Genomic DNA, 22904 nt, shown 5'->3' on the forward strand with positions numbered 1-22904 from the left:
GACCAAAATATATCATCATATGGACAATGAGGTTAAAACCTTTAGGAGTAAAGAAATCATACTGGCTATGGTGACATCAGCTTTGTCAGTCCAAAACATCTTGAACTTTGGCAGAAGCAATAAGCTGTGACTACTCCATTTCTCCAGAGCGCTTTTGGAGACCGCTCTGAATGGCTCTGATAAGTGATAGGCACATTTGGAAAGATGCTAACAGCCTTTGAAGTTTTGTTTTTAGTAAGAAGATCACTGGCAGCAGCCACCCCATATGCGTGTTGTTCTCAGACTGTAGATGACTGTAGATGAAAATGGACAAACTAAAGGGTGTGCAATATAGAAGGGTAGTCAGGGGACATTCTGAACCTTCTTTGAATCCAGTAAGTGACATGACCAAGGAGCTATTGAAATGTGAAAGTTTACCATTTTAATGCAAAAATGTGTGAGATGAAAATGGACAAACTAAAGGGTATGAAATGTGTAAGCCCACGGAGTGGACATTCTGAAACTTGTTTGAAGTCAGTAGGTCATATGACCAAATTCAAAAATGTAAATAAATTATTTAAAATAGTGCGAGATGTAAATCGACCAAAAAAAAGTGTCTAATGTATGTCTATACCATCAGGTTAGCTACAACCAATTTAAAATTTTAGGAGTAATGGTTAAAGAGCTATTGAAATTTGAAAAATGTGATTTATCACTATGTTGATGGTCCATAACTGCTATTGGTGGAGGTGAGGAAACTACAGGCGAATATCCAACCTGAAACTGTCTTTACCTCGGTTCAGCATCGTGGCTAACTTGGCCAGGTTGGCCTATGAGAAAACCTTGTAGCTAACCATTTTAGACCAATGTTTTTAAAACCATGGTCTCTAAGCAAACGTTCACAAGTACGGCCCCCATGGGTTTTACAAGGTTTGAGACTGTGCTTTAAGCTTTAGTCACACTTCCCATGTTGAGAAAATGAAAGCACAAATGCACGGTTAGACAGGCTGGGAGGTCACATCCTGTGACCAGCAATTAGAGAAGTTGTTGGGTTAATGAAAGCGTTAACACATTTTTCATCACCCAAGTGGTACACAGGTCAGTATTGTGCAAGAAAATCACAAAATCAAGTGGATGTAGAAAATGAATTTGAATGAAAATGAATCACCAGTTTATAAGTCTACACACAAATTCTACAAATGTTAACAAATTAATAAAAATGTAATATCTAAAATATAGTTGTTACAAAAGTATTCACCCCTTTTGTTTAGGCAATACTAAATTAGTTTAGGAGTAAAATGCTTCATAATAAATTACTTAAATTACATGGACTCCTCTATGTGAAATAATATGGGTTGACATGAGTTTTGAATGACTACTCCTTCATCTGTCCCACAATCATACATCAGTAATGTCCCTCCATCAAGTATTGCATTTTAAGCACAGATTTAACTACAAAGACCAGTGAGCTTTTCATAAGCCTTATAGGGAAACAAAGATTGGTGAATTGGGTAACAATAACAAATCAGACATTGAATATCTCTTTAAGCATAGTCATGTTAATAATAATAATAATGCTGTGGATGATGTAGCATACTAAACCACCCAGACACAACAAAGATATAGTTATATTTTCTGAACCGAGCTGCAGGACAGAAATGAAGCTGCTTAGGGATGTCACCATAAGGCCATTGGTGATTTTAAAACAGCTACAGAGTTAATTGGCTCTGAAGGGAGAAAACGGGATGGATCAACAACATTGTAGTGACTCTACAATAAATACCTAAACAATAGAAATCCCATAATTAAAATTCCTCAAACATACAAGTATTTCACACCATTTTAAATATACACTTCTCGTTAATCCCACCACAGTGTCCGATTTCAAATAGGCTTTACGGCGAAATCACCACAAACGATTATGTTAGGTCAGAACCTATTCACAGAAAAACACTACTTTTTCCAGCCAAAGGGAGGAGTCACAAAAATCAGAAATAGAGAGAATGAATCACTAACCTTTGATCTTCATCAGATGACACTCATAGGACTTCATGATACACAATACATGTATGTTTTATTATTATTATTTTATTTATATAAAAAAAATATTTAAAAAATCTCAGTATACATTGGCGCGTTTATGTTCAGTAGTTCCAAAACATCCGGTGATTTTGCAGAGACCCACATCAATTTACAGAAATACTCATCATAAATGTTGATGAAAATATAAGTGTTATACATGGAACTTCAGATACACTTCTCCTTAATGTAACCGCTGTGTCAGATTTCAAAAAAGCTTTATGGAAAAAGCAAACCATGCAATAATCTGAGTACGGTGCTCAGAGACCAAAACAGCCAAACAGATATCCGCCATATTGTGCAGTCAACAGAAGTCAGAAATAACATTATAAATATTCACTTACATTTGATGATCTTCATCAGAATGTACTCCCAGGAATCCCAGTTCTACAATAAATGTTTGTTTTGTTCGATAATGTCCATCATTTATGTCCAAATAGCTCCATTTTTAGCGCGTTAAGTTCACAAATCAAAATTCATGATGCTCGTTCACTAGGAGCAGACGAAAAGTCAAGAAGTTCCGTTACAGTCCGTAGAAACATGTCAAACGATGTATAGAATCAATCTTTAGGATGTTTTTAACATAAATCTTCAATAATGTTCCAACCAGAGAATTCCTTTGTCTGTAGAATTTCAATGAAACAGAGCTCGCTCTCACGTGAACGAGCGTCACGAGCTCATGGCATTCTGGCAGACCTCTGACTCATTCGGCCTCCCTTCACAGTAGAAGCATCAAACAAGGTTCTAAAGACTGTTGACATCTAGTGGAAGTCTTAGGAAGTGCAACATGACCAATATCCCACTGTATCCTCAATAGGGAAGGAGTTGAAAAATGACCAACCTCAGATTTCCCACTTCTTGGTTGTATTTTTTTCTCAGGTTTTTGCCTGCCATATGAGTTCTGTTATACTCACAGACATCATTCAAACAGTTTTAGAAACTTCAGAGTGTTTAGCAACTGGGACATATATTAGCAACTTGGACTGAGTAGCAGGCAGTTTACTCTGGGCTCCTCTGGGCACCATATTCATCCAAGCTACTCAATACTGCCCTCAGCCATAAGAAGTTAATGCAAAGCCTTATCAGAAATGTCCAACATCCTTACTGGTTGTAGTTACACACGTCGAAATTGCACAGTTGCTAGTTCCGACTAGGAGGTGAACATGGCATAAACACAGGCAGAAATCCTAGACAAAAAAAACTGCTTCAGTCTGCTTTACACTGGGCAAGGAATTCACCTTTCAGCAGGACAAATCTATACTGGAGTTGCTTACCAGGAAGACAGTGAATGTTCCCGAGTGGCCAAATGACAGTTTTGACTTTAATCTGCTTGAAAATCTATGGCAAGATTTAAACTGCTGTCTAGTCATGATTCCCAACACCTTGACAGAGCTTGAAGAATTTTGAAAACAAGGGGCAAAAATGTCACAATGCAGGTTTGCAGAACTCTTTAGAGACTTACTCAATAAGACACAGCTGTAATCGCTGCCAAATGTATTTCTAACATGTATTGACTCATTGGGTGAATAGTTATCGAATACAGACAGTAAATGTCGTTCCACTTCATGATTGTGTCCCACTTGTTGTTGATTCTTCACAAAAAAATACAGTTTTATATCTTTATGTTTGAAGCCTGAAATGTGGCAAAAGGTCGCAAAGTTCAAGGGGGCCGAATACTTTCGCAAGGCACTGTATATGTAATATAATAGATATAATAGAAATATAATATGAGTGTTTTAATTTTCATTAATTACGTTTATTTTTTGAAAAATGTCTTCCAATTTAACATTACAGAGTATTTTGTGTAGATCAATGAGAGAGAGAAAAAACTAACAATTCAATTAATTTCAATCCCACTGTGTAACGCTACAAACTGCGGAAAAAATACAAGCGGTTGAATATTTATGATACCCACTCTGGTATGCACGGCTGAGTGTTGTTTTCTGTCACATGCGGAAATGATCGGAATACGTTCTATGTCTTTATAAATTGCACTCAAGTTCGGTCTGTCTGTGTTGTAACTTTTCCTTGTTGTTGACAATATGTTTTGGTTCATGGACATGAAGGGAATGTGCTTTTTACCAGTTTTCTTGGTCATCTGGTCATCCAGCACGTTTATTGTCTCCTACATAATTGCATTGTTCGAGCATGATTTGGGTTTCATCTTACCCTATATAAGGTAAGTACGCATTTAGAACAAGAAGATTATAGGCTATTATTTATCAGTTGCCTATTAGTTGTTATTTTCCACGAACTGCCTTTCTTTATCAACCCGTTAATAAGATTACACATGTAGTGGAGGGATAGGCCTGCGCCTTATCAATTACGTAGTACAGTATAAAAATCGTGCACAAAGTAGCCTATACAAACGCAAAGCAAGTGAAATATATTCACAGCCTAGTTTCAACAGAATCTCATTTGTCAGGCATCAAGAGCGCTCAGCTCTCAACTGGGTACCAGTACATGCTAATCAATGCAACAATGGGTATGCAACCCAAGTAGGCTGGTCGACTTCGATGTCTTGGTTGAATATTGACGATGCTCAATTCAATCATCATGCTTTGTTTGAATAAACATGTCTAAAGGCTTCCCAAAACACCTTCCCAGTTAAACATTGACCGCAAGGATTGCATCACAATGATTTGTCTCAATCGGCTGGGCATTTGTTAAGCAAACTCTGCCATCACATATCGGTCATTGTACAGTAGCCTACTGCTATTTTATAAAGTTTCTTGCTCGGTGCGCAATGAATTGGGGGAACTCAGACCTCAAAAAGTCTCCTGATGTGGATTAACATTGTTGTGGACTTAGAACATCCCATTTGTTCTATTTTTCTGTTAAATGGTGTGCTTTTGAGAGTGAAAACCTGAAAATCTGGCAGGAAAATATATAGAAAACAGAATTGTTCCTTTCCTTCGCTGGGAGGGCCTTTGGGGAAATTTGGGGCAACATTAGAGTATACCCACTTTTCCAGGCTCCATAACACCACTGGTTACATACAATGTGATACAATTTCCCTTAATAATTACAGCTTTTAATGAGTGCTTATAAAAACATATTTCCATTACACACACTGATTTAAATAATAAAGAAGTCAAATCAAATGTTATTTGTCACATGCTTCGTAAACAACAGATGTAGATTAACTGTATAAGTGAAACATGTATCACATTGTAGCCAGTGATGTAGTGATGCCTAGAGAAATGGGTACACGGTGTATAGCCTCCATTACACCACCGACTGTAGCGACAAAAATAAATCAGTTTGGTTTTCCCCAGTTCAGACCAATACTTGGCTGCCACCCACAATCATTGGCTGCTACCCAGGTCCTAGCGCCTAGAACCCTATAGAGGGCGTAGAGTTCTGATGTCGTATGACAAACAACTTCAAAGGAATAATAACACAATCGTGTGCCTGTTGGGCTACCCAGGTCCCAGCTGTGCAGCCTGTGAACTACTTACTAGCCAGTGTGTTTCCTTACTTGACTTTTAAAGGGGACAAGCTCTTACACTAAAGAGGCATTGTCAACATGTTCACAATTTCACAGTATTATTCCAACCTCATAGTGTGGAAATATAAAGCACAGAAAAAAATCTAGTTTTGGACTGCACTGGGCCTTAAACATATCAACAGTTTTAAAATGCCCTCTAGACACTGCTGAATTACACCCATTAAACCTGAACTCTTCTTTTCTTTAGTGAAATTGGGGCTAAACCCCCAGAGAGTTGTATCTTTGGCTTGATGACGGTCATCACTGCATTTGCAGGTGAGCACAGAAAGACACTAAACCCATGAAAGGCCATTTGTTTTTGTCTGAGCTTAAGCAACCTCATGGGTTTTCCAGTTCAGCAACTATGCCGACCGCTTTAGTAACACTTCACATTTTTTTGAAAATGAAAGTAGAAATGCATGGTAACAAAAGGCTGGGATCAATGGTATAATATCATTTTACTGAGTATTACATATACGTTCCCTATGTTTTAAAGTGCAAATGAAATAAATACATAAATATTGCAGGTTTTACATTGCCCTACAGTAACCTGTGAGCGAATACTGTCTAAATGTGACATTTTAAAATAAAAACATTCACTCCATGTGCCATACCAAATCCTCTACAGGTATGGCCACCATGTATGCCAGATACAAGTTTGTGGAGAAGCTCAATGAGAAGGCGGGTGGTGTGCCCCCAGCACTGAACCAGGCTGCTTTCTGGATTGGAATGCTTTCTTGTTTGGGGATGTGTTTTGTCGCTACTTTCCAGGTAGGTTGTCGCCTCTTAAGTGAGAAGATGGAGTGTCATATTCAATAAATGATCTCTCTGGTGTGTTCTTTTACCCCAGGAAACAACAATTATTCAAGTTCATGATGCAGGTGCAATACTCTTCTTCGTTTCTGGTGTGTTGTACACCATCCTCCAGTCCATCATATCCTATAAGGCCTTCCCCTATGGATGTTCCTTGGCCTTGTGTCGTGTGCGCACAGGAATGGCAACCATAGCCTTCCTGGCAGTCCCCCCCAGTATCCTTGAAAACAATAGTAATCCCATTGTGTCTAAATTATTTTAATCATGAATGGTCATTGTTTTATCAAATAAAAGGTCTCCTTCATTTTTCAACCAGCTATTATTTGTGCCTTACTGCATAGAACTGAAGACAAGGTACGGTATGAGCACATCTTTACCAAAAACACAGCTCACACAAACAACAAAGATGGACAACATTTTTTTTTTATTTAACCTTTATTTTACTAGGCAAGTCAGTTAAGAACAAATTCTTATTTTCAATGACAGCCTAGGAACAGTGGGTTAACTGCCTGTTCAGGGGCAGAACAGAACGACAGATTTGTACCTTGTCAGCTCGGGGATTCGAACTTTTAACCTTTCGGTTACTAGTCCAACGCTCTAACCACTAGGCTACCCTGCCGCCCCTTCTGGATCCATATACAGTTGAAGTCAGAAGTTTACATACAATTAGGTTGGAGTCATTTAAACTAATTTTTCAACCACTCCAACCACACAAGTAATTTGTCCAACAATTGTTTCCAGACACAGTGAATTTTAAGTGAAATAATCTATCACAATTCCAGTTTGTCAGGCGTTTACATAGACTAAGTAGACTGCATTTAAACAGCTTGGAAAATTCCAGAAAATGATGTCATGGCTTTAGAAGCTTCTGATAGGCTAATTGGCATCATTTGAGTCAATTGGGGGTGTACCTGTGGATTTATTTCAAGGCCGACCTTCAAACTCAGTGCCTCTTTCCTTGATGGGAAAATCAAAAGACCTCAGAAGAAAAATTATAGACCTCCACAAGTCTGGTTCATCCTTGGGAGCAATTTCCAAATGCCTGAAGGTACCACGTTCATCTGTACAAACAATAGTACGCAAGTATAAACGCCATGGGACCACACAGCCGTCATACCGCTCAGGAAGGAGATGCGTTCTGTCTCCTAGAGATGAATGTGCTTTGGTGTGAAAACTGCAAATCAATCCCAGAACAACAGCAAATGACCTTGAGAAGATGCTGGAGGAATTGGGTACAAAAGTATCTATATCCACAGTAAAACGAGTCCTATACGACATAACCTGAAAGGCCGGTCGGCAAGGAAGAAGCCACTGCTCCAAAACCGCCATAAATAGCCAGACTACGGTTTGCAACTGCACATGGGGACAAAGATCATACTTTTTGAGGACAAAGATTGTACTTTTTGGAGAAATATCCTCTGGTCTGATGAAACAAAAATAGAACTGTTTGGCCATAATGAACATCATTATGTTTGGAGGAAAAGGGGAGAAGCACGGGGGTGGCAGCATCATGTTGTGGGGGTGCTTGGCTGCAGGAGGGACTGGTGCACTGCACAAAAGAGATGGCATCATGAGGAGGAAAATTATGTGGATATATTGAAGCAACATCTTGGTCTCGGATGGGTCTTCCAAATGGACAATGGCCCCAACATACTTCCAAAGTTGTGGCAAAATGGCTTAAGGACAACAAAGTCAAGGTATTGGAGTGGCCATCACAAAGCCCTGACCTCCACCCCATAGAAAATTTGTGGGCAGAACTGAAAAAGCGTGTGCGAGCAAGGAGGCCTACAAACCAGTTACACCAGCTCTGTCAGGAGGAATGGGATAAAATTCACCCAACTTATTGTGGGAAGCTTCTGGAAGGCTACCCAAAACGTTGATCCAAGTTAAACAATTTAAAGGAAATGCTACCAAATACTAATTGAGCGTATGTAAACGTCTGACCCACTGGGAATGTGCTGAAAGAAATAAAGCTGAAATAAATAATTCTCTCTACTATTATTCTGACATTTCACATTCTTAAAATAAAGTGGTGATCCTAAGTGACCTAAAACAGGGAATTTTTACTTGGATTAAATGTCAGGAATTGTGAAAAACTGAGTTTAAATGTATTTGGCTAAGGTGTATGTAAACATCTGACTTCAACTGTAACTCTCCTCTGTGTTTTGTGTGGATCAGGTATGTACATTATGACTATGCAGCCTAATTAATAAAACATGTCACAATCAGGATAGAGCACAGGTGTTCATGCTTGCTAAACTCGGGAGACAATACAGACTCACCCACTTTCCCACTTCCGACTTCAACTGTAGGCTTCATAGGCCAGAGAAGCTATACGTGACAATATCAGTCTCAATCTGACCCTTCCTGTCATTACAGGACAATGTGTTCCATCTGGTGAGTGCTGTGAGTGAGTGGATCATGGTCTTCAGCTTCATCTTCTTCTTCTTCACCTACATCCATGACTTTAAAGTGAGTTTTCTGTCATTGTGGTGGGAATGATTGTCCTTTTCTTCTCCTTTATGAGCTATTCCTCTTTGTCTTGTTTTTTACAGAAGTTTACTCTGAAGCTGAGAACAGAGTTTGTTTCCTGACGAAGCATAAATTTGAACCTTTTAATCTGAAGATTTACAAAATCAAGTGTATTTTTCTGTCCATTCGGAAAGTATTCAGACCATTTTACTTTTTCCACATTTTTTAACGTTACAGCCTTATTCTAAAATGTATTAAATTGTTTCTTTCCCCCAATCTACACACAATAACCCATAATGACAAAGCAGACAGGTTTTTAGAAATGTTTGCTAATGTATAAAAATAAACTGAAATATCACATTTACATATATATTCAGACCCTTTACTCAGCACTTTGTTGAAGCACCTTGGGCATCAATTACAGCCTCAAATCTTATTGGGTATGAAACTACAAGGTTGGCACACCTGTATTTGCGGAGTTTCTCCCATTCTTCTCTGCAGATCCTCTCAAGCTCTGTCAGGTTGGATGGGGAGTGTTGCTGCACAGCTATTTTCAGGTATCTCCAGAGATGTTCCATCGGCTTTAAGTCTGGGCTCTGGCTGGGCCCCTCAAGGACATTCAGAGGCTTGTCCCGAAGCCACTCCTGCGTTGTCTTGTCTGTGTGCTTAGGATCGTTGTCCCGTTCGAAGGTGAACTTTCACCCCAGTCTGAGATTCTGAGTGCTTTGGAGCAGGTTTTCATCAAGGATTTCTATGTATCTTTCCCTAGATCCTGACTAGTCTCCCAGTCCCTGCCACTGAAAAACATCCCCACAGCATGATGCTGCTACCACCATGCTTCATTCTATTCCTCCAAATGAGATTCTTGGCATTCAGCCCAAATAGTTCAATGTTTTTTTCTTCTGACCATAGAATCTTGTTTCTCATTATCTGAGAGTCCTTTAGCTGCCTTTGGGCAAACTCCAAGCAGGCTGCCTTTTTCTGAGGAGTGGCTTCTATCTGGCCACTCTACCGTAAAGGCCTGATTTGTGGAGTGCTGCAGAAATGGTTGTCATTCTGAAAGGTTCTCCCATCTCCAAAGAGGAACTCTGGAGCTCTGACAGAGTAACCATCAAGTTTTTGGTTACCTTCCTGACCAAGGCCCTTCTCCCCCGATTGCTCAGTTTGGCCAGCTCTAGGAAGAGTCTTGGTGGCTCCAAACTTCTTCCATTTAAGAATGATGGTGGCCACTGTTTTCTTGGGGACCTTCAATGCTGCAGAAATGTTTTGGTACCCTTCCCCAGATCTGTGCTTCAACACAAACCTGTCTCAGAGCTCTACAGACAATTGCTTTGACCTCATGACTCAGTTTTTGCTCTGACATTCACTGTCAACTGTAGGACCTTATATAGACAGGTGTGTGCCTTTCCAAATCATATCCAATCAATTGAATTTACCACAGGTGGACTCCAATCGAATTCTAAAACCATGTCAAAGACAATCAATGGAAACAGGGTCCACCTGAGCTCAACTTCAAGTCTCATAACAAAGGATCTGAATACTTATTTAAGTAAGGTATTTCAAAAAATGTGTTTTTGCTTTGTCATTATGGGGTATTATGTGTAGATTGATGAGGAAAACATCAATTTTAGAATAAGGCTGTAACGTAACAAAATGTTTAAAAAAGTGAAGGTGTGAATCCTTTCCAAATTAACTGTATGAGACAATCTGAATGATTACTTGATTAATACTGTATCCATTGCAACATAACCTAAGTCTTAACGGTTAACCACAAAACAAAACACATCCTGTGAACAGCAATTCTAGAATTTGTTGGGTTAATGAAAGTCTCATCCAGGTGGTACAAAGGTCAGTATTGAACAAGAAAATCACAAGATCAAGTTAAGAAAATGAATTTCACGCATCACTAGTTTATGGATTGAGGCTGTATGTACATTTACCTACTCCAAGGTTAATTGTTTTATATTAGAATGTAAATATTTTTCTAGTTAGGTATTTTGCTCAAGAAAAACTCTTGTTTCTTAGGGTATTGAGGCATATCTATGGTGCACCATTGTAATAAAGTAACTCAGAATACATACAGGGCTACTGTATGTGTGAAGTATTTCTATGTTCCCATCAACAACAACAAAAACTGTTTGAATAAAATTATGTCCACATATCTTTAGGTAAAATGTGGTCTTTATTTTTATGGCTAAACTGCATAAACACTCAGATCTCAATGCTGCTTGCCATGCGCTTGTGAACAACGTGCTGTCCAATCTAACACCTCTCCATCTACCCACTTTCTTAATCAATTGAAAAAAAATCCATCATTGCAGTGTTCTACCCAGAGACAACTACAAACAATGTGAAGATGAATTGGATCTCTGAGCATTTGTTTGGATAAGAGATGTTGTATAAAACTCTCGACTTAAAGGCATAATGCAGTGGGAATCAAGGGCCTGAAAGGCTTGCTAACATGGTTAGTCACATGGTTAAATCTGGGATTAAGATGCATCATTTTAGAAGATTGAGGTGAATTCACATTAGGTACTACTGTTAATTTGGCCTTACACGGTACAATTGCAATTGACACATTGCTCACAAGTAGTGGTGTTCTTTCCATTATATATTTACCCAAAAGTGCATCCTTGACATCCTTCATACAGCAGTTGTAGTATATAATAGTACCCATCAAATGTTATCACAAATATTATTATGGACATGAGATACAACTTATCACCCTCTCACAAGTGTAACATGCAGACATCACTGTCAAAATAATAAAACAAATGTGACTAAAGCACAATTACATGTTTGTCTTTTAGCAGACACTCTTATCCAGAGCGACTTACAGGAGCAATAAGTGCTTTGCTCAAGGGCACAGATGTTTCACCTATTTGGCTCTGGGATTCCAACCAGCAACATTCCGGTTACTGGCCCAACGCCCTTAACCGCTAGACTACCTGCCGCCCCACAATCTCTTTCAAATTTGGAATGTTCACATGATACTGACATGGGGCAGAGGCATGTTTGCCCAGTGCAATCTTAAGAAAATAATGGTCAATTACTAATCGATTATCTGGTTAGTACTTTCCATGGTTGTCATTCCATCGGTTTTACTGCTAAACTATGTAAATAAAGACACACCATGTCCATGACCAATCAAATGTTTCAGGAGAAGAAATGGAAACAAAAATATAACATTCACAAGATCAGTGGCTGACCTGGACATAGACATTATCAGCTCTTTCTCGTTGACATTCACTCAATCTACAATGCGATTTCAGCTACTTAACAATCTGCCTGTTTTTGTAAGTCCCATGCATCCCTGCAGATCCCTTCCACAGAAGTGGGACTTTCTGTCCGGTAGCACTGTAGTTCTGCCTGTCAAGCACACACTGGCATCTAGTCCTTCTGTGCCCCTGCAGCAGCACAGTGGAAAAGGCCCGGAGCACAGATGACAGGGAAGGAAGTTCCCTATAGGCAGCTTCATGGCTAAGACAGCAGATCAATCGCTGAAAGATGACTCACTGCCATCGTCGCTGTCCTCATCGTGATCCAGTGTTTTCTTTTGACGGCATCAGGCACAGGTGCATCTGGTGTGCTGCATACAGAAACATGTAGCAATCACCATTGTTACTTAAAATAAATGTAGAACCACCATTTTATGACATTCAGATGTGGATATGAAACAAAACGTATTGGATTACGAGGTATGAGAATACAGATATTACTTAGACGTAATGTAAGCACACTCACTCAAGCAGTTTGGGATCCAAACCTTCCTGGACCATTTTATTCTTTATCGCCATAACTGGAACACCCTGTTTTTGAATAGTTTTCTACATTACTGATTTCATTGAACAGATTTCACATTTCTACAGAATATGACAATGTATAGAGACCCACCACTTGCACCATCTTGAGATATCTGGCATAGCGTGGGTCCTTGGCCACAGTCATCCAACTGTCTCCTGCTGCCTCTGCTGCTCTTGGTTCTGTTATGTTTGGAGAAGCCTACAATAGAGTCAATACTGCAATTCAGTATTTCCATCGTGCACAAATACACCAAGTCTTTAAGTTATTGTTCCATCAAAATGGATATGTTGAAATCCCAGGAGGCTGGTGGCACCTTAACTGGGGAGGAAGGGCTCGTGGTAACGGCTGGAGCGGAATCAGTGGAATGGTATCAAATACATCAAACATGGTTTCTAAGTGTTTGATGCCGTTAAATTCGCTCCGTTCCGGCCATTGTTATGAGCCGTCCTCCCCTCAGCAGCCTCCACTGATTTAAATATATGTAGTTGTGTGCATAAGCCAACTACACAATTACTGTGTGTGTGGTGCCATCAGAAAGTATTCATACCCCTTGACTTATTCCATTTTTTTCTCACCCGTCTACACACAATACTCCACAATGACAAAGTGAAAACACGTTTAGACATTTTTGCAAATATATAGAAAATTAAATACAGAAATCTCATTTACATATGTATTCACCTGAGTTAATACTTTGTGAAAGCACCTTTGGCAGCAATCACAGCTGTGAGTTGTTTTCAATGTCTGTCAGCTTTGCACTTCTGGATTTTAGCATTTTCTCCCTTGCAGATTTTCTCAAGCTCTGTTAAGTTAGATAGGGAACAGCAATCTTCAAGTCTTTCCACAGATTATGGTATTCAAGTCTGGTCTATGGCTGGGCCACTCAAGCACTTTGACTGTATGCTTTGGGTCATTGCCCTATTGGAACGTAAATCGTTGCCCCAGTCTAAGGTAGTTTGCAGGTTCTCATCAAGGATTTGCCTGTATTTGGCTCCATTCATTGTTCCCTCTATCCTAACCAGTCTCCCTGCCACTGAAAAGCATCCCCATAGCATGATGCTGCCACCACCATGCTTCACAGTAGGGATGGTGTTAGACGGGTGATGAGCTGTGCCAGGTTCTCTCCGGCATAGCGCTTGCATTCAGGCCAAAGAGTTATATTTTTGCCTCAGATCACAGAATCTTTTGTCTTATGAGCTCAGTCTTCCATGTGCCTTTTTGCAAACTCCAGGTGTGCAGCCATGTGCCTTTTGCAAACTCCAGGTGTGCAGCCATGTGCCTTTTTGCAAACTCCAGGCGTGCAGCCATGTGCCTTTTGCAAACTCCAGGCGTGCAGCCATGTGCCTTTTGCAAACTCCAGGCGTGCAGCCATGTGCCTTTTGCAAACTCCAGGCGTGCAGCCATGTGCCTTTTGCAAACTCCAGGCGTGCAGCCATGTGCCTTTTGCAAACTCCAGGCGTGCAGCCATGTGCCTTTTGCAAACTCCAGGCGTGCAGCCATGTGCCTTTTGCAAACTCCAGGCGTGCAGCAATGTGCCTTTTTGCAAACTCCAGGCGTGCAGCAATGTGCCTTTTTGCAAACTCCAGGCGTGCAGCAATGTGCCTTTTGCAAACTCCAGGCGTGCAGCCATGTGCCTTTTGCAAACTCCAGGCGTGCAGCCATGTGCCTTTTGCAAACTCAGGTGTGCAGCCAGGCGTGCAGCCATGTGCCTTTTTGCAAACTCCAGGCGTGCAGCAATGTGCCTTTTGCAAACTCCAGGCGTGCAGCAATGTGCCTTTTGCAAACTCCAGGCGTGCAGCCATGTGCCTTTTGCAAACTCCAGGTGTGCAGCCATGTGCCTTTTGCAAACTCAGGCATGCTGCCATGTGCCTTTTTGCAAACTCCAGGCGTGCAGCCATGTGCCTTTTTGCAAACTCCAGGCGTGCAGCCATGTGCCTTTTTGCAAACTCCAGGCGTGCAGCCATGTGCCTTTTTGCAAACTCCAGGCATGCTGCCATGTGCCTTTTTGCAAACTCCAGGCATGCTGCCATGTGCCTTTTTCTCAGGAGTGGCTTCAGTCTGGCCACTCCCATAAAGCCCAGATGGGTGAAGTGCTTTAGAGACTGTTGTCCTTCTGACAAGTTATCCCATCTCAGCCAAGGAACTATGTAGTTCTGTCAGAGTAGTCATTTGGGTCTTGTGACCTCCCTGGCAGAGTCTGGGTAGTTCCATATTTGTTCAATTTCCCAATTTTGGAGACCACTGTAATCTTGAAAACTTTCAACAGTAGTTTATACCCTTCCCCAGATATGCCTCTTCACAATTATATCTTGGAGATATATGGACTTCATGGTATAGTTCCTGCTCTGAGGGGGAGGGAGATTGGGGAGGGAGGGGGGCGCGTTACCTCAGGAGGTGGCAATGGCACAGCCACAGCTATAGGGGTCTCTGGTTGGCTTGGGACCACAACTGCAACTGGACCATTAACCTCTGTAGCTGGTCGCTGACCAACACCCTCCACCCTGACATCCTCCAAACCAGGAATAGAGGAGAGCTACATAGAACAAAATCAGGACGCACTGACATTATCATATTGGTATGCCCAGAGCAGCAAAGCACATAACAGTAGAGCAACATCAAAGACAAGAGTAAAGCCATAGTATTGTATACAAAACACATACAGAAGCTGGGTTACCTACCTTTGCTTCCAAAATGCTGAGGGTAGTTTCAATCTGCTGTATCCGAAGAGATATGCATGCAAGTTTCTCTTCGCAAACTGTCGAAAAACGATTGAGAAAGCGGACAGTGTGCACTATGAACTGGTTGAGATAGGCAACGACTCTCCTCTGTTGTATGGCTGGGACCTGTGACCATATCATTCAGTATCATGGGAAAAATAAAACATGGACAACATTGTTATTTACTTACAGAGTTGGGGAGTTCAAAAACATTGACTACACATACTCGTTAGATACAACATTTACTTGATTACATTATTTGGCTGAGAGTCATTCAGCTTGTTTACAAAACAAGCTGAAGCTATCATGGCTAATTTAGCTACAGTAGCCACCAAGATAACTTCGGCTACGGAAAACACTCACCTTGGTCAGATCTATTCCTGATCCCACAATCGGTAAACCGTCCTCGTCCATGTTTTTATCGTTTTGGCAAACTGTCGATTAACTCGCTATTACTTTGTTTAATAGTAATATCTTACTGAAAATCTGCAAAAGCGAGATCGACATTTTATTACGCCTCATGTGACTTCACTGTGACCCAAGTCTGACGTCACTATTATTTTGCTCTTCCGGGTATATCAGCCAATGAGGTGCTTAGTTTTCTACTTCTTTATTGGAAATCAAAATGAACCCAAGTCTGAAGGTGCATACCTCCATCTCCTGAACTGGAGGGTTAACAGTTCATTGCCACAAATGTAGTGTGTTCAATATACCACAAGGAGGGAGTACAGTATAATGGTTAATACATGTGCAGTGTCTCAAAACAAGCCACAATTCTGTTGATCCAGGCAAGGAGGACTTAGTTACTGTGTAATATGGTTTGCAGAGATGATGAGTTAATGGATAAAGCCATCAACACAAATTATTTGACAACTTAATTTTGATGAAGCCTCAGATGCTATCGTCTTTTGGAGACAACCCACAATGTGAGTGCACGCACGTGTGTTGCATTGGATCATGCCTGATTAGTTGTGAACTATTACTACATAGGAGCGCAGCAGAACCAATGGAAAACAAAACACAGGAAACCAAAAATGCTGTCCAACTTGACCTCAATCTGAACTCTACAACGATTCCGTTTGATTTGAAATGGAACACTCAGACTAACCTGACCCAAGAGCAAACTAAAGCCATAGTCCATGCCCAGCATTGCCCACCTGATCATAAAACAGATCTGAAAGCCCAGTCCATGCCAATTCAACCTAGTTCAACAGGCAGGAACAGTCTCTGCCCAGTTTCAAAAAAATTGTTATGAAGAACTCAACAAAAAAATCTAAACTGACCTCCTGAGTCAGAACCTATCCAGAGAGTGTTGGGAGCAGATCACTTTTTAAACCAGCAGCATATTGATTTATACGGGACTGTAATTGCTTCAGTGTGTCCTGGATGACTCCCCCATAATTGAGGCCTGGCAGAGCCTCTTCCCTGGACATACTCTGAGCCAGGCAGCGGGCAGAGGAGTACCGCAACCCCCCCCCACCCCCCCACCCCCACACACACACACCCTCCGCCAAGCAGTGAGCAGTGGATGGTTACCCCCTTACCCCCAAGCCACTCTATCATACCGTGAGGAGTGAACTGCTCTGTTAGAGCTTCCTGTGCTTGGCCCTCCTATGTTGAACATAATAAACAGCCCCCTATCCACCAGATGCGTACCAAACTCACTTAAAGTGGCAGCAATAAAGCCTCTGGTGAAAAAGACAAACCAGAAAATATAAAAAACTATCAGCCTATATTGAATCTCCCATTCCACTCAAAAATTGTAGAAAAATCTGTAGCGCAGCAACTCATTGCCTTCCTGAAGACCATGTATAAAACGCTTCAGTCTGATTTTAGACCCCATCATAGCACTGAGACTGCTCTCGTGAAGGTGGTAAATAACCTTTTAATGGCGTCAGACCAAGGCTCTGCATCTGTCCTTGTGCTCCTAGACCTTAGTGCTGCTTTTGACACCATCGATCATGACATTCTTTTGTAGAGATTGGAAACCCAAATTGGTCTACACAGACAAGTTCTGGCCTGGTTTAGATCTTATCTGTCGGAAAGATATCAGTTTGTCTCTGTGGATGGCTTGTCCTCTGACAAAGTAACTGTAAGTTTCGGTGTTCCTAAAGGTTCTGTTTTAGGACCACTAGTTTACACTATATATTTTACCTCTTGGTGATGTTATTCGGAAACATAATGTTAACTTTCACTGCTATGCGGACGATACACAGCTGTACATTTTGATGAAACGTGGTGAAGCCCCAAAATTGCCATCTCTGGAAGCCTGTGTTTCAGACATAAGGAAGTGGATGGAGGCAAATGTTTTACTTTTAAACTCAGACAAAACAGAGATGCTAGTTCTAGGTCCCAAGAAACAAAGAGGTCTTCTGTTGGATCTGACAATTATTTTTATGGTTGTACAGACGTTTCAAATAAAACTGTGAAGGACCTCGGCATTACTCTGGACCCTGATATCTCTTTTGATGAACACATCAAGGCAATTTCAAGGACAGCTTTTTTCCATCTTGGTAACATTGCAAAAATCAGAACACGTTCTGTCCAAAACTGATGCAGACAAGTTAATCCATGCTTTTGTCACTTCTAGATTAGACTACTGCAATGCTCTACTTTCCAGCAACCCGGATAAAGCACTAAATAAACTTCAGTTAGTGCTAAACGCGACTGCTAGAATCTTGACTAGAACCAAAAAATGATCATATTATTCCAGTGCTAGCCTCTCTACACTGGCTTCCTGTATAGGCTAGGGCTGATTTCAAGGTTTAACTACTAACCTACAAAGCCTTACATGAGCTTGCTCCTACCTATCTCTCAGACGTACGCTACGGTCACAAGACGCAGGCCTCCTTATTGTCCCTAGAATTTCTAAGCAAACAGCTGGAGATAGGGCTTTCTCCTATAGAGCTCCATTTTTATGGAATGGTCTGCCTATCCATGTGAACGACGCAGACTCGGTCTCAACCTTTAAGTCGTTATTGAAGACTCATATTTTCAGTAGGTCCTATGATTGAGTGTAGTCCGGCCCAGGGGTGTGAAGGTGAACGGAAAAGCATTGGAGCAACGAACCGCCCTTGCTGTCGCTGCCTAGCTGGTTCCCCTCTCTCCACCAGGATTCTCTGCCTCTAACCCTATTATGGGGACTGAGTCACTGGCTTACTGGTACTGTTCCATCCCGTCCCTAGGAGGGGTGCATCACTTGAGTGGGTTGAGTCACTGACGTGATCTTCCTGTCTGGGTTTGGCGCCCCCCTCGGGTTCGTGCCATGGGGGAGATCTTCGTGGGCTATAGTCAGCCTTGTCTCAGGGTAGTAAGTTGGTGGTTTGAAGATATCCCTCTTGTGGTGTGGGGGCTGTGCTTTGGCAAAGTGGGTGGGGTTATATCCTGCCTGGTTGGCCCTGTCCGGGGGTATTGTCAGACGGGGCCACAGTGTCTCCCGACCCCTCCTGTCTCAGCCTCCAGTATTTATGCTATCCGGTGTCCTGTGGGATTGGGGCTAGGGTCAGTCTGTTATTTCTGGAGTATTTCTCCTGTCTCATCCGGTGTCCTGTGGGAATTTAAGTGTGCTTTCTCTAATTCTCTCTCCCTCTCCCTCCCCCTCCCGGAGGACCTGAGCCATGGGACCATGCCTCAGGACTACCTGGCCTGATGACTCCTTGCTGTCCCCAGTCCACCTGGTTGTGCTGCTGCTCCAGCTTCAACTGTTCTGCCTGCGGCTAGGGAACCCTGAACTGTTCACCGGACGTATTACCTTGTCCTGGACCTGCTGTTTTCGACTCTCTCTCTCTACCACACCTGCTGTCTATAACTCTGAATGCTCGGCTATGAAAAGCCAACTGACATTTACTCCTGAGGTGCTGACCTGTTGCATCCTCTACAACCACTGTGATTGTTATTGTTATTTGACCCTGCTGGTCATCTATGAAAGTTTGAACATCTTGGCCATGTATTGTTATATTCTCAACCCAGCACAGCCAGAAGAGGACTGGCCACCCCTCAGAGCCTGGTTCCTCTCTAGGTTTCTTCCTAGGTTCCTGCCTTTCTAGGGAGTTTTTCCTAGCCACCGTGCTTCTACATCTGCATTGCTTGCTGTTTGGGGTTTTAGGCTGGGTTTCTGTATAGCACTTTGTAACATCGGCTGATGTAAAAGGGCGTTGGAAATACATTTGATTGAGAGCTTCCCATACATGTTTCACACAAACACGTTAACTCTGCTGACAGGGCTTTCTGCAAGAGGGAATACTTCTCTATAGGGATACTTACAGAAAGAACAGGTTTCTTACTTAAAGGGGTCCTCTGAGAGTGTAGTGTGGTGGGGCATAGACAGCTTACAGTAATTAAAAAGCTATGTTTCTCAGGCTTTTTCCTACATCAAGTGCACTCATTGAACTAACTGGCAACTTGTGCATACTTGAATTGTATTGGTATGATTGCATCACCCAGGATTCGTTCACTGTTTTGACAGAATCCTGTGTCTGTAAAGCACGTTGACACTGATAGGATGAATAGTCTCACAGTGACTTACCTATGTGTCCTAAAAGAGAGAGTTTGGGCATTTTGACAGTGACTTAATAATGACAGCATTATTAAACATTGATAATAAATACATGGCTCTTAATAATAGAACTGCCATCCTGCTGGTTGAGGAAAAGCTTTCTCCTGTATCACCATTTCCAGAGATATTGACCTGATACCCTGGTAGCTGGGTATTATTTGCTTTGTTAACATGATTTCTGAATGTCTTCTGAGTAGGGTTTCATAATTCCAGGAACTTTCAATAAATTCCTTGGTGTTTCCAGAAATCCTGGTTGGAGGATTGCGGACTTCCTGCTTATTCCCTCCTGACTCCGGGAATCCTACCAACCAGAATTTTCGGAAAACCAGGGAATTTATTGAAAGTTTGTGGAATTTTGCAACCCTCCTTCTGAGAACACGAGGCTATTTCTGAAAACATTCTCTTAGTAGAATCCAGCATGTTCATCAATCTGACATGGATAGTTAAACTATCATAGAACAGTATTTAAATTGGGATTTGATCATCAACAGGCGCCATGGAATTTCCTGCCCACTTCACCAAAACATTTGTGACCCCTATATGTTGCTGCGGCAACGGCAAGTATCAAAACAAGCACCTCTCTCGCTCTGCTGCTCCATGACGCACCTTCATTTCTTCCATATGAACAGACATGGTATGGCACCGAAATATGATTTTGATACCCCATGCACAAGCATCAGCACCACACCCCTCTTTTTCATTTAAACCCACTTCACATCACTGAGTAGATTAAATACTGAGTAAAAAAAAAACATAATTACCCCCTCTCTCACACAATGAATAGCTTAGTTTGCTTAGTTCATATGAAGATGTTTGGGTTTAAATCACTGATCAGAAAAGTACAGCCTAACTCACAAGAGCCATCTCAAACTAATCAAGAGAGAATGGTTCACCCCAATTAAGATCAATGCTAGGAAGGAGAAGAATGAAACAGGGTTGAGAGCACAGATTCTAACTGCTCTCTCCGCCCCCTGCGTGTCCTCGTGTGAACTTGAAATGCTTATCTTTCTCATATACTCATCTGTATGCTGGACCATTGTCTTTACCTCTAGCCTGGTTGTTTGGCAGGTCAGTCCAGACAGAGGATGCTGTCAACACCTCTTCCCTGTCCAGAATCCCTGTGAGTGAAAACAAGCCTTTTCCTGGTCAATGAGTTCAGGGGGGCGGAAGAGAGAGAGAAAGAGAGAGAGAGAGAAAGATAAAGAGAGAGAGAGAGAGAGAGGAGAGAGAGCGAGACAGAGAGAGACAGAGAGACAAAGGGAGAGCGAGAGCGAGAGAGAGAGAGAGAAGGGCAGACAGACAGAAAGAAAGGGAGAATAAGAGAGACAGAGAGAGAGAGAGAGAGAGAGAGAGAGAGAGAGAGAGAGAGAGAGCTGGCAGAGGTACAACCCTGAGTGCTGCATATTGGAGTGGGCAGGAGAAGGAAAGGAAGGTCAGTCTACTACTGCATTGGGGGATGATCAGACAAGAACAGGCCATCATTATAGCCATACCCCAGCAGTAATGATAATAGTCATATTTGTCACTATTCATGGCAGTGGGACTTATAATCACCTGAGAAGATGGTTGCCAAATTAGACAAGTTTTTCAACAGAAAACACGGATTAATAGCGAGGTTTGTGTAAGTTTCTTGGAACCAGAGGAGTTTTATTTTGCATGCCCTGATTTGACAAGGTCAGCTCAAGCAGCTTTGTCTTTAATCAGGAGTGCATCATTGTTTACTATTATATGGTTACTCGTTACCATGATGCAATACACAGCAGGGAGTGAAAATGTGTATGGTACATTGTGCTTCTGTTTTGTGCCATCCAGCCGGTTGGATGATAATGCCCCAATGTTCTGAACTGAAGAGAGAGACACTGAATTAAAGGTTATGACAATGCACCCAATCTGCTGGAGCTGTAGCTAAGCCAGGGGCAGGGAGGACATTTGGAGGCAGTAGGCTTGGGGGTGGATAGGATGTTGGTCTTGATCAAAGTTATCGAGGCATCTTGAAACCTTTTATATTCCCTGCTGGGCTCATCCACTTAACACTGGTAACATTGTTATGCATAACATATTGCATTGGGTGAAAACTGTATATGAATGTAGTCACTATCTGCCCATGTTAGGTTTAAATAGGTAAATTGAATGTCCTCATACACCCTGTGACGTCTTTGAATGTGCTTGCATGTTATGACCCTCTTTGGTGGCATTATAAGGTGTCATCTTTGCCTGTTTGTGTCCACGCACTGCCCTCTCTGGATACGTTCTTGTTTATGTGATGCGCTGACACTGTCTGTGCTAACTGGAGCTGTGCTGCTGATCTCCTGCTTTATGATTGGGTCAGCACTGATCTCCTGTTTAGTGATTGGATCAGTGCTGATCTCTTATCTCTGCTGGTGAAATCAACCCTCTTTAAGCCCTAGGACAATTAGGCAGTGGTCTTTCAAAACACTGCCCTTTATTGGAAAAAAAGAGGATTGTCCTATTCAAGGGCATACATATTTACCATGGAAAGAGTGCTGTTGTCAACAGATACTGAGACACATGTCAACTCAAGGGGAGAGCAAGGTGCAGATTCACAGATTGGGAAAAGGCCCACATTTGGGCTGTCAAGTGGCAATGCAGTGTTCAGTGACAAACACTGAGTGGTCATAATATTTGCATTGTAAAATTAGATGTATTGCCATGTTGTTTGCAGATAGACCAAACAAGAGGTTATTTAAAACTACATGTATAAAACTACATGAATAATCAAGTGGTTAGATGTGGGATTTTAATCCTGATGACTTGAGGTAAGGGGTGATATTCACATATATGAATATAAACATATATGAATTGTATGAAAAAAGAGACCAATGTGCAGGCCTGCTGACTGTGTGTACACTGTACATAAATACTCAAATATTCTAGTTTATGAAAATATTTAAATCATGATGATGAATAATCCCACTAAATCAAACGTTGGAGATAGATATGTATGCAATAGATGATGAATATGAAGACACATAGC

General features: G+C 41.6%; 1 protein-coding gene and 1 pseudogene across 1 annotated transcript; one reads left to right on the forward strand and one right to left on the reverse strand.

Moving 5' to 3' along the window:
- The first annotated feature begins 3972 nt into the window (after positions 1-3972).
- Positions 3973-10994, forward strand: LOC135514957 (DNA damage-regulated autophagy modulator protein 1-like). The gene is made up of 7 exons (XM_064938713.1): positions 3973-4237; positions 5757-5824; positions 6177-6319; positions 6399-6576; positions 6678-6715; positions 8741-8833; positions 8917-10994. The coding sequence occupies exons 1-7, from the start codon at positions 4101-4103 to the stop codon at positions 8953-8955; spliced, it is 696 nt and encodes a 231-aa protein (XP_064794785.1). The 5' UTR covers positions 3973-4100; the 3' UTR covers positions 8956-10994.
- A 975-nt stretch (positions 10995-11969) lies between these two features.
- On the reverse strand, positions 11970-15898 carry LOC135514958 (WASH complex subunit 3-like; annotated as a pseudogene).
- Positions 15899-22904: the final 7006 nt, after the last annotated feature.

Source organism: Oncorhynchus masou, chromosome 26 (genome assembly GCF_036934945.1).
Source record: "Oncorhynchus masou masou isolate Uvic2021 chromosome 26, UVic_Omas_1.1, whole genome shotgun sequence".
Taxonomy (NCBI): Eukaryota; Metazoa; Chordata; class Actinopteri; order Salmoniformes; family Salmonidae; genus Oncorhynchus; species Oncorhynchus masou.

Coding starts and splice junctions, on each gene's coding strand:
- LOC135514957 (XM_064938713.1), top strand. CDS start 4,101: ATGTTTTGGTTCATGGACATGAAGGGAATGTGCTTTTTACCAGTTTTC. Junction 5,825..6,176: donor GGTCATCACTGCATTTGCAG/GTGAGCACAGAA, acceptor AATCCTCTACAG/GTATGGCCACCATGTATGCC. Junction 6,577..6,677: donor CTTCCTGGCAGTCCCCCCCA/GTATCCTTGAAA, acceptor TTTTTCAACCAG/CTATTATTTGTGCCTTACTG.